This window comes from Laccaria bicolor, genomic scaffold, assembly GCF_000143565.1.
Source record: "Laccaria bicolor S238N-H82 LACBIscaffold_4 genomic scaffold, whole genome shotgun sequence".
Taxonomy (NCBI): Eukaryota; Fungi; Basidiomycota; class Agaricomycetes; order Agaricales; family Hydnangiaceae; genus Laccaria; species Laccaria bicolor.
In genome coordinates this window covers 473,883-485,902 of record NW_001889875.1, presented here as the reverse complement: position 1 = coordinate 485,902, position 12,020 = coordinate 473,883, and the positions used below count along the sequence as shown (strand labels likewise).

Sequence of the window (12,020 nt, the reverse complement as noted above, 5' to 3'; positions counted from 1 at the left end):
TTCATTCATTTTTTGGACCTGATCCCTTTTTCTATTGTAAGTTTGTTTTATGCATATGATGGATGTACAATTCCATCACCAAACTTAGAAATTGAGAGCAAATATATTGGGGGAACACTGGTTTTGGCCTATTCTGCAGTTTTTATTGCCTACACTTAAAATATCCCAAAGAGGTCTAAAAATATATAATTTACCCATGGATACCTGCGGATAGTCCGGGTAGTTACCCGAATCCATCAGTTGAGCCCAAATATGGGTGGATTTCAGGTTTACCCGGGATTAGCCTATCCGTGACAGTCCCTACTATGTTTGTTCAGGATATTGAAACTTTTTCAGTGTTGCACGATTGTTGGCCCACCACTTTGTCCCGTCCTTTCGATTTTTTGACAAATTGATGTACATTTTTGTCTTCTATATGAATATCTACTTTTTTTCACTGTAGATGTGTTGTGTTCGCTGTCGGAGGCGATCTGGTACTCAGGGTTCAAAAATATCACGATATTGAAACTGCTGTCACGCCAGATCACAATGGCTTTGGCTGAAAGATGGTGATAGTTTGGCAGGCGTATGTCATGCAAATGTCACGCTTTAAAGCTGTTTGTGAGCCAAATTTTGTATTTTGCACTCCTGCCCAACAGCACTTCATCTCTGTCTCTAGAAATTTGTATCTGAACTCTCACATATCATTTTAATGTAATTGGAAAGTTTTAGAATAAACAATCAAGCCGATCTGAAGGGATCTGAGAGAACATTCCAATACTTTTGTTTGGCTGGTGTAATGAAAACCACAAATTCATGTCTTAAGAATGCAATTCTTTGAATATGTCTCTAAAAATCTAGAGATACAGAGACAATACACAAATACACTGGTCTTCAAAATTTGAGAACCTCAAAGCAAGTGGATGCAAAGATAATCCATATTTTCAATATCCCAACGAGTTTCAATATCCTGAACAAACATAGTATTGAGGGGTGATGATGCAACTTGACAACTGTTGGAAGATGGCCTTAGATGGCCTTGATAACATACCTTTGTGCCAAACAATGTGATATGAGCATGACAATCATATAAAATAAAGATGAAAACTTACACAGCAGACTCCTTTCAGCCTCTTCCAGATATTGATTATGCCTATCTGTCTCCTTCCTTATGGCAATCACTTTCTCAATGGCATCATACCATTCAGAGGTGGACAGCTCAGAGAGCACTGCGACAAGTTACAACACGTTCGAACTTTGCAGTGGACATGGTTTATAGGAGTAGGGTGCCGGGTGGTTGGTGTTGAAGTGTGTACAAATCCCAATCTGAACTCCGCATGCTGAATATTCTCGTCGGGACGCCGACGCAGCGAGAAGGGGTAACTTTTAAATTTAGGGTGTCTTATATTTGGCATTTGCTTGGCCATGACGTGCCTGAACACATGGTTTAACACGTGACGCGATATTCTTGTCCCTACCGACAATTCGAGGTGGCCACCAGCGTTATCAGTTACTACTCCACAACAACGACTACGATGGTGTCAAGTAGTCCTTACCAATGTCTGACCCTCTCGCTGCTCATCCTTCCACCGCTCCTGCTAACCACCTACTTCCTTGCCGCATTCCCCAATCCCCCGGAGCCGACCTTCCTGCACACATCTCTCGCAAGCCTGCCAGCGACTTCAAAGTCGTGGTCAATCTATCCTGAAAACTACTACCCAGGGGGAGGGTACGCCACGTTCCCGTACGGCAGGGTGTGTACCGCGCATAGATTCGCTCATCGCGTGCTGACACGTCCCGTAGGTCAGATATTGGGTAATGGGCCCTGAAACGGGCGAGAAGGTGCGCGCAGTCGACGTGTTCGCGCGCATATAATCTGATAAGCTTCAACAGGTTGTTCTCATACATGGACTGTCGATTCCCGCTATCATATGGAAGGAAATTGCGCCAAAGCTGGCGTCGCGTGGCTATCGAGTACTCCTCTACGGTGTGTGGCACCACTACACCGCGTGAATTTGTTTGCTCATTCTCTTAGATCTATATGGACGGGGATACTCCGACGCGCCGCAGATGACCTACGACCCTAACCTGTACACCATCCAACTCGCGCTCCTCATGCAGCACCTGCGGTGGGACAAGGCCGCGATCGTCGGGGTGTCCATGGGCGGAGGCATTGCGGCGGCTTTCACGGCGCAATTCCCTCACCTTGTCAACGGCAAGGTCGTTCTCATCGCCTCTGCAGGGTTGATGGAGACCAGCGACATTTCACGCACGGCAAAGTTCATGTCGTCACCACTGATACAAACACTTGCTTCGAGCACGCCAGTCCGAGTGCGTTCCTCTTCTCTTGTAGCCCACCTACACTTACGTTTGATACTTAGAAATACCTTCAACGTCTTACCAACAGCACACGAGGGGCTGAATCAAACCCTCTTACGGAGGTGCGTGGTTACCTTGTTCTACTAAGACTTCAGCTAATATCTTTCTTCCAGATCGTGAGACTGCAATCAGCCCACCTACCAGGTTACAACGCCGCTCTTTCCTCTTCCCTGCGCGACGGTCCCATACGCGGGCAGGCGGCTGCTTTCTCATCCGACGGATTCAAAGGCAGACGCGTCTTACTCATTCACGTACGTTTGCCGCTCTATCGCCGTTCTCTTATTCATCCAAAGCCTTCCATTATTATACAGGGCACAGAAGACGTTACCGTCCACCCGAAATACGCACCCCTCATTTTAAGCATGCTGCCATCTGATACCCGTGCCCGCTCAAAACTAATTAGCGTCGATGGTGCTGGCCACGATTTGACAGTCAGCCATTCTACCCTCGTCGCGGACTCGCTCGTGGCGTTTTTGGAAGGCAAGGAAATGGAAACGGAAACATAGTATGCCCCCACACCCCCCACCCATTTAAAATTTATTCGGATCTGCGCTTGTTGTATGTACCACCACCGCACTTTTCTCTTTCCTCCGCATTTTACTGCACCCGCCACTGTTACCATTAATAGACTATCGGATGTGGATTGGAATTCTTCCATATGTTACTTACCTTACTACTTCCTTCTGCGTTCCCTCCCCCTTCAGACTTCCCGCCTTGTTCATCTATCATCCATCATTCCCGCTTATGCATTCCATTCATACCTTACTTGTTGCCAACATTACCACCACCCACCATCCCGCGACAAAAACGATGTGTTTCCACAAAATTTCGGACGATACGTTACGTATACTGCCCCTAGTATAAACCCACCATATGTTGCTTATTACTTACCTAACTCTATTATTGCAATTTGCATCGAAGTTGGCACACGTGCCAGTTTTGCAGCTTTCGAGTTCTATCTTCCAAGCTCAGTATCTCTACGACTGACATAATTTTAAGTTGTCTCGATGAGTAGACTTGCACCCCAGCAAAAAGTAAACAATTTGACCTAGTATCAGTGTAGCTGAGAATCCCAGGCCTTTTGAGGTCTGTGAGTCATTTACACAGCAAGGAGAGAGTATATAGCTATTCTAAATACATGGGAGGATACCTATAGCCTCAAATAATTGTGCCCCAAGCAAAAATTTACAGGAAAAGGTGTACTCTGGTGGAAATCACATGCCGAGCAAGAACCACACACAAATCATGTGCTTATTGTTTTAATTTGTCAACAACTGTGTTTTCTAGGTGTAGCATTGCTAAAAATAAAACTTTTGCCTGGTGCTGAAGGGACAAACTGAATTGTTCCTATAATCTGTTCCATTCGTGAATCTGAATTCTTAACAGCATTTTGTCCTGTTGATGTACCTTGAGACTCATTAAAAAAATAGTAACAATAATTTCTTCATATTTGTACATCGCCTTTGCACAATAGGCAAACACACTTTAAAAGAAATTGTCCCATAGGTTGGTTTTAATCACATAAAGGTGCAAAAATGATTCCTTTGTCACAGAATCCATCAAACACTTTGCTAGACTGCCTGATCATCTCTTGTTTAAGGTGTCAGTAGATACTCTATAAAATTATAACAACAGAAATTACTGCAAATCTGTCAATCTATAGAGATTAGATGAATCAAGATTAGTAGTGTCAGGCAGAGAATCAGACAATTTGAAGGATGCTTAGGTTTATCTTCAGAGAAAAACATGTATCAGTAAATTAAACAAGCTCCTTTGATTAGTTTTTGAGAAAGAACTGTTGGAATGGCATTTGATTAATCAAAATCATATGAACTACTAAATGTACAACATATTGCTCTGGTTCGCATCTACTTTTTTTGAAGTAGTTTCTTAGTAGCCTTGATCATGCTTTAATGAGATTTAGTACAACATTGTATTGAGGAGGCTCATTCATAATCTTGTATTGTCTGCTCTCCATAGAAACTTGATAATATTTTTCTGTTCTTGCCACATTGTTGCCTGAAGTATATCCTTACATTATTTTTCCAATACATTCACATCTTTCCCCTTCTCCAGCAACAGATTAGCAATAGCCTTATCACCATGAATTGATGCCACCTGGACATGTCTGTACTTTCCTCCCTATGCATTCACATCTGCCCTGTTCTCCAACAACAGCTTCATAATGGTCTTATTGCCTCTCAATGATGCTGCCTGAAGTGCATTTCCATAATGTCCCCCCTGTATGTTTATATCTGCTCCCTTCTCCAACAAAAGCATTACAATTTTCTCATTGCCTCTAAACGATGCTGCTTGAAGTGCACTCCCATACCTTCCCCCATGTGCATTTACATCTGCTCCCTTGTCCAACAAAAGCTGTACAATTTTCTCATCGCTTCTCAATGATGCAACCTGAAGTGCACTTCCATTTTCCCCTCCTTGCAAATTTACATCTGCACCCTCCTTGAGTAATAGGTTCACAATTGTTCCATGATTTCCATATGTTGCTGCTTGAAGAGCTTGTCCATACACCCCCCCTGTAAAATTTACATCTGCCCCCTTCTCCAACAGTAGCTTCACTATTGTTTCATCACCATGTCGTGATGCTCCATGAAGAGCAGATCCAATTCCTGTTCCTCCAGTAATATTCACATCTGCCCCATTCTCTAGCAACAGTTTTACAGCTGCCTTATGACCTTTGAATGATGCTGCTTCAAGTGCAGTTTCATAGGTTCCACCTCTTGCATTGACATCTGCCCCATTTGCTAGAAGGAGCTTTACAGTTGCCTCATGACCTTTATATGATGCTGCCTGAAGTGCATTGCCTAGCATTCCTTTCTGTATGTTTATGTCTGCTCCATTCTCCAGTAGCTTACACACTATGTCATTCAAACCAGCCATTGATGCATAATAAAGAGGTCCAGCAATAGAAGCTTTTCTCCTAAATAGCATTGTGCTACGTTCACCAAAGTTCTCTTGATCTATATCCCAAATTTGAACCCAGTTAACAAATGCCATGTCATTTGATGTGAAAAGTTTTAGCATCAATGCTAGCAAAGAACATGGCTCAGATTTGTCATGGGTGCTTGATTTTACATGAAAAATCCATTCTTTTGCTGCATAAATTGCAAGAGGAGAAGATTTTTCTATATTCTTATCCAGCTGAGGTTTACTAAATTGCAAGAGGTATGCCAGGCAGATCTTAGATATAACTGAATGAGAGGGCCCTTTGCTGAGACCAAACTGGGCGATTTGTTTCTGGCTATGTTTCTGGATATGTGCGGAAATCAAGTATTCTTTAATGGAGAAGTGAGCAAGTTTGAGTGTATCTGTTTCATCTTGAGTATGTATTTTGATATAGCACAGCTTGAGACACACCTTTTGATTGAATAACAAGCCCAGAACATGTCTTGAAAATATCACGTATATTCCACAGTTTATTAGAAGATTGATACTGTGGCCCATTCTCACCATGAAGATCCACAGTAAGAGTTTCAGCTAGTTCCTCAAGTGTCATTGGACAGACAGCAAAAGCCAACCATTGAAGAAGTGTTTTAGTGTGATTGTGATATTGTTTATCAATTCCAAGCAAAATCCGGTCATAGGTTTCATCTAAACCCTGAGGTAGAGACTTTAACTGTTGCTCAACTGAGTCTTGAGTTAGACACTTTGTTAGTTCATTGAGCTGTAATGCAAGCCATCGGAACCTAAAATAGTTGAGTATGAGCCTGCTCTCCGATTTCATATTAAAAACATACATTCCATCTGCCTGCTCAATCAGTTTTGACTTGACTTCTTCTCTTGTTTTTGGATCCCATCTTCTCAAATCAGGGTTACTTTCAAGTTGATAGTCAAGATAGGCTACAAGATCATAGTCTCCAGCTTCTGTAACCATATCAACACAGCAAACATCAAGCAAGTGAAACCTATCATTGATTTCCTTTTCTGGCTGGCTAGTGACTACCAAGTGCAGCTGCAAATATTTTTCCTTCTGCAAGATAATAGTCTGAACCCAGTTGAGCAATTTCACTCTTTCAGTACATTCATCCAGAGCATCCAGAACAACAAATGCTGAGTTAAAGCCACAGAGGATCACTTGCAGAGTATCCTGAAGATTACCAATAGATGGCTGAGAAAAGCCTTCTCCACAGTTATGATACAGAGTTGCCAAGACTTCAGGCAAACCATCCCCACATTTCGAAGAAAATTGCCGAATCAGTGATCAAATCAGCTTATCATGAAGTTGTAGCTCTTTTTGAGAGTCCCTTCCATCAAAAAAGAAATAAGCAGTTGCAAGAGAAGTATCTCTCTTGAGATGACCAATAATAGAAGAGCTGATAAAGCTTTGAATATAATTTTATGAAAATAACCAAGATGCTGACCTCAGAATAGTTTTACCACAACCAGCTTGAAATCAGTGAGTATGTAGCTCCAAATCATCCAATATGTAAGATAGCTTACATTTTCCTTTAATCCAAAGAAAGCCAGGTTTGATCAACCATTGGGAAAACTTCTCACTATTCAGAAACCAAGAACAGGCATTAGGCTGTCTTTCCAGGATTTCATATGCATCATGAAAATTCCTGGAGCTATCAGCTGGAGAAAGCCATTGATAAACCTTCCACTCTGAAAAGTAAAGAGATCAATTATAATAAATCATCTACAAATGAAGGTCAATATACTCAATTGGTCATCTTTAATTGTCTTCAAAGTGATTTGAATACCAAAATCCACAACTGTCAAACACAAATATTGCTGAGCTCAGAGTGAAACCACTTTTGTTTCTTACCTTGGTGGACTTGTTGAATGATAACACCTGGTTCAAGTACAGATGAAATTTTGGCAAAAGTAGATGAAGCAACAAACCAACCTTTGTTCATACCAGTATTCAAATTTCCAATCTCGTCATAGTTAGTAACAGATAGGTTCACTAGAAATGCAATATGGTATATTAACTTTCAGTGAGAGGTTAATTAAATGTATATATCTTACTGTCTGAGCTCATCCCAACAGTAGGGGCAAGCAAGGTAACCGGGCCTATGTCAGAGCTATTAACACTACAAAAAAAAGGCTCTGCGGAGTACAAACCGAGCGTGGAGAGAGGTTCGACAGGCTCAAGAATTTCTTGGCTGCCAGTCTTGCTGGCTACAAAATGTCAAGCGATGAGACTTCCAACATTTGATGGGTAGAATAAATGAGATCTCTCACTAATATCTTGAGTCGTTCTTTCATCCGCCCTCCCGATGGCTGGGGATGTCGCGAAGATGTGTGAGGTAGCGCTCGGGTGCTCTGCATTCAAAACGCTGGTGTTCGCGGAGGAAGGGTTCAAGCGAGTTAACTCCTCGTGTACTAGACCACGAAATGGGTTGCGTAAAGGCTCTTTAGGTTGACTAGACATCGCAAACGATAGAAGCGTGCTTTGAGTTGAGTGATGATAGTGATGGTACGGAAGGAAAGCGTGTTGAGAGGCTATGCAGTGAGTCCACAGCTGACCTTCTCATTCTCCCACACCGTCATAGCCAATCCTCCATAGTCCTCCGTACTCGACGGAGCGCTGAATAACGTGTGGTCGTTCCTGTGACATCATACACCACAGCGGTCCAATCAATGTCCACATTTTATGAAGGACAAGATTCGAGAGGGAGAACCGAAGACTCTGCCTAGGTATGTCAACAGGACACATTGACACCGGACAGCAACAGTCTCATCAACTACATCTTTGTTCAGCAACTCATAAACCCATCATTGAAAGTCCGAACCACCCCACTATTTGCTTCAACCAGTGAACTGGGGACCATCCTGAGCGTCGCTTATGTCTGAAGTGACGTGGACGCGGGCAATCGCGTCTCTGACGATGTGCAACCCGACGAAGGCAGTGCAGGATCGCGTGGCCAACGATCTCACTCCCGTGGGCTTATTTGTCGCCTTCGTAAGGCTTTATTTCGCGTTTGCTGCATGCACTTCCTCCCCCTTCTCCCGGCCTCCATCCGCTGCTTCATCTGCTGAACTCCCCCTTCTTTCCCAGTTTTACAATTAACGTCACCAAGATCAGCCCCGGGCCACCTTCTGTGACCTTCCACCTGGCCCACGCTGGCCCACTCGCACCCGTAAACCTTATCCTTCCAACGCACCAGGGTCACAGCATGAACTTTTGGAAAATTGGCATACGCAATTCAACGAACAAAGTTCTGGGGCGCATTCTACTCACTCCGCACTAGTCTCAAGCTAATCATAATCTTCACAGAGCGTCATTTACGTCAACAATTGCAACGTAGTTCAGATTCTTCAAGACCTGATTACTCCAATCTTCGTGTCTGTTTGCCGACATGCCTCTAAAAAACACTGAAATCGCCGATTTACACACCTTCTCATGGGAGTCTTCAACGTGACTGCCAATTCACCTCAAGTTGAAGCCTCCTGAAAGCATGGCCAAGAGCGCAACCCATCGAGGGATCGCGGCAGCGTTGGTCACTGGTAACTTCGAAAAGCCTGGAGAGCTCGATTGCGGCGTTGCTCCCGAACATTTTCCAATCGTCTTGACTATCCATGTCCTGCCCTATTCACGCGATGAAAGAATGGGATTCGATGAGCAACACAGAGTGATTATTCCATAGGGCGAAGACTTGTAGGAGTGGAAATCTGCGATTGGCCGTTTCGATCCCTTTGCCAAATGGCTAATCCACACTTCTCGACAACGGTATTCGCATTCAACATTCCTGCTTTGCTGGAGGCCGTCAGAGCTGTTAAGCAAGTCGTTGCTTCTACTGCATGGGCGGATTGTATTAGAGACTCCACGAGTCTTCACCTTGTTGTCAGTTGGTACGGAGGGCATGTCACTACGAATTCCCATACACGTGGGCCGTAGAGCTTTCTTATTGTTTTGGTCGTCAGGGCCATCTTATTATCCGCCTCACCTTGACCTCGTTACTCATAGATCTGGAGGCGTAGGGACCTTTCGTTGCCCCCTGAGCTCTTCAAACAGAGCTTCACTTGAACTGGGACGGCTAACTTGACAATGGCCACAGCATTGAACGAGGACGTCTACGCCCACCTCCTGACGTTCATATCTTCCCCAGCCGACCTCCTCGCAGTGGCGCTTACCAACAGTGATCTATTTCGCCTTGGCATGCCAGAACTGCGCTATCGCTCTATCAGGACGCACTTGAGAAACAACGCGCTTTGGAGGTACCTGGCGGAGAACCCAACATTGGCGTCGAGGGTGCGGGAGCTCGTGATCCTAAACGAGGATGGTCTGTTGGATAAGAAAGAAATGGAACGGGTTTTTATCCCTGACTTACGGAGCGCGGTGCCTTCAGGAGGGATAATCGAGGACGTGGAGCAATCTGAAAAATTATTGATCCAGGCTCTACGCGTGCTCGTCAACCTTCAGAGCTTTGGTTGGCATCGCAGGGCGCCTTTGATCAATGAGGGACAAGAGGTGCTGCCGTCGAATGGATTGCAGTCATCTACTAGTGGCGATGCCCCGCCTGAAGTTTACTCAGAAGATGTTTGGACTGCGTTGAGGGACCACACTCAAGTGAAGAAACTGATAGTCATCAATATCGGGCAACGCCAGATGATTCCTGCAAGGACCTTGTCTGTCTTTGATAGTTCTGTACGTGTTCCTATATCTTCATTTTGTGTCTATTAAAAACCATTTTGGTAGATGTATACCCTTCGAAACCTCACACATGTAGAGTTGAAGCTGTGCTATACACCAGTGAACGAGGCGGAAGTTGTCACCGAAGACGATGATTCGGACAATTATCCTCCTAGAATCAATACTGATCGATTGCAAGCATTCCTGCACTCATGTTCAGATCTTGAGGTGAGGTCTCATACTAGCATCTACCATCATTGCCGACTCTGATCCATCATGCTTCATATAGTTCCTATCGTTGGAGATATTCGATCGCTTATACTACGTAGGCTATGGACGGCGCCTGTTCACCGATATCTCCCCCATTCTCGTAGGGATCACATGGCCCCGACTAACCTGCCTCCAACTTGGCGACGTCGTTGTTGATAAACCAATCATTACGCGGTTTTTGAATAGGCACCCCACACTCCGAACTATTGCGGCGGTGCTCTCACTTTCTGTCTACGAGCGCAGACAGAACTTTGAACTGGATATGACAGGTTTGAAAAAGGATGCCCTACCGAATCTTACACATCTCGCTGTCCACCCCGATATGGCCCGTCCTATTCTGTGTGGTGTTCCGGACCACTCGACGATTAGAGAGCTCGCGACTGTCGAGCCGCGTGATTGGGATGCTGATTTTGACACGTGCCAGGGTGAACTTTCGCTGGCGAACGGAGATGAGAACATCAGACTGGAAAGCGCTCCCAGTCTCAGAGAGATGAAAAATCTAAAATCGTTATCCGTTTGGAACATCACAAAAGTGGATCAGCTCAAGGCACTAGCAAAGCTAACCCCAAACTTGGAATCTCTATCGATACCTCAAGATCTGATCACATCCATTGTACGTCCCTCTTTGCACTCTATTGACCCTCAGAGGCATCATACCAACACCATACTGACCGACATACGCTAGTATGAAAACCCAACCCCCCATACCTCCTGGCTACCCTTCCTTGCCAATTGGCCACGCCTCACGACGATCAAGGGGATATGTCTATGGCCACAAGATGGAGCAAAGCACCTGGAAATAGAGCCAGAACTTTCTAAAGAGATATTGAAGGCATGCCCAAACATGAAGGAGATCCCGTGGATATATGGTGCGGTTGTGAAGTTTACGGAGGGTGGGAAGTATGCGACTGTGCAGGAGTGAACGGGCCCTCAAATGAAGTATGTGTCGCTCGCCGAGACTGAGTAGGGCATTTGTTTATGCCCTACTCAAATGTGCTCTTTCAGCTCGTGTCCACAACAAAGTATTAGGTTCTGCAGAGCAATTCATTCATTTTGCATCTGCCAGTAGAATTGAAGCCATATCACGTCTAGGCAGCACCCAAAATTTGTGTGTATACTATGGCCCAAAAACGGCCGCCATGCCAGACTCCACTGTATGTATATCCTTTGTATTCAATAGTGAAATTTCAATACATCAGTAACGACGCTGAGGACTTTGGCAACTACAACGTCATCCTCCCAGAGTTCGTCTTCGGCGTGTGCCACATCCAACCACTCCGACATGTTCCATCACATATCGAACGACCCTACTATGCTTTGGTGCCGCCAACTGGAGGACCCAAGGGTAACGGAAAGACCGAACTTGGAGGTGAAGAGGAGGCAAAGCTGCGAGACGCGGCGAGTTTGGCTTGAAACGTCAGAGAACTCGCTGGGACACTGGTCAAGGTATGTCCCCATTGACGATATATAACTGTGAGTTCATTGATAATCCTCGAGGTAGGAGTGACGACGGATGCTATTGAAATTTGACAAGGAGGTGCACCAGTATATTCTCGCATTCCGCGTACCCTTCCGCCTGGCCCACACTGGCGCACTCGCACCCTTGGAACATATCCCTCCAACGCAGGATTACAGCATGGACTTTGAGAAGATTGGCATACGCAGTTCAAACGAACAAGATTCTGGTGCGCATTTTACTCACTCCACCCTAGTCTCAAGCTAATCTTAATCTTCACAGACAGGATTGTCAACATACTGCAGATTCCATAAGACCTGATTACTCCTCTCACGT

The 12,020-nt window shown here is 44.7% G+C and overlaps 3 protein-coding genes across 3 annotated transcripts; all 3 read left to right on the top strand.

Annotated features, from left to right (window-relative positions):
* Window positions 1-1,514: 1,514 nt before the first annotated feature.
* Window positions 1,515-3,270, top strand: LACBIDRAFT_292676 (uncharacterized protein; the record flags this gene model as incomplete). The annotated part of the gene is made up of 7 exons (XM_001876850.1): window positions 1,515-1,733; window positions 1,783-1,821; window positions 1,873-1,966; window positions 2,015-2,310; window positions 2,361-2,420; window positions 2,472-2,609; window positions 2,670-3,270. The coding sequence occupies 7 exons, from the start codon at window positions 1,515-1,517 to the stop codon at window positions 2,862-2,864; spliced, it is 1,041 nt and encodes a 346-aa protein (XP_001876885.1). The 3' UTR covers window positions 2,865-3,270.
* Window positions 3,271-9,373: 6,103 nt separating this feature from the next.
* LACBIDRAFT_292674 (uncharacterized protein) lies at window positions 9,374-11,641 on the top strand (the record flags this gene model as incomplete). The annotated part of the gene is made up of 6 exons (XM_001876849.1): window positions 9,374-9,973; window positions 10,025-10,186; window positions 10,248-10,841; window positions 10,914-11,128; window positions 11,321-11,382; window positions 11,409-11,641. The coding sequence occupies 6 exons, from the start codon at window positions 9,374-9,376 to the stop codon at window positions 11,639-11,641; spliced, it is 1,866 nt and encodes a 621-aa protein (XP_001876884.1).
* Window positions 11,642-11,741: 100 nt separating this feature from the next.
* On the top strand, window positions 11,742-11,998 carry LACBIDRAFT_311212 (uncharacterized protein; the record flags this gene model as incomplete). Its single annotated transcript, XM_001876848.1, has 2 exons — window positions 11,742-11,913; window positions 11,967-11,998. The coding sequence occupies 2 exons, from the start codon at window positions 11,742-11,744 to the stop codon at window positions 11,996-11,998; spliced, it is 204 nt and encodes a 67-aa protein (XP_001876883.1).
* Window positions 11,999-12,020: the final 22 nt, after the last annotated feature.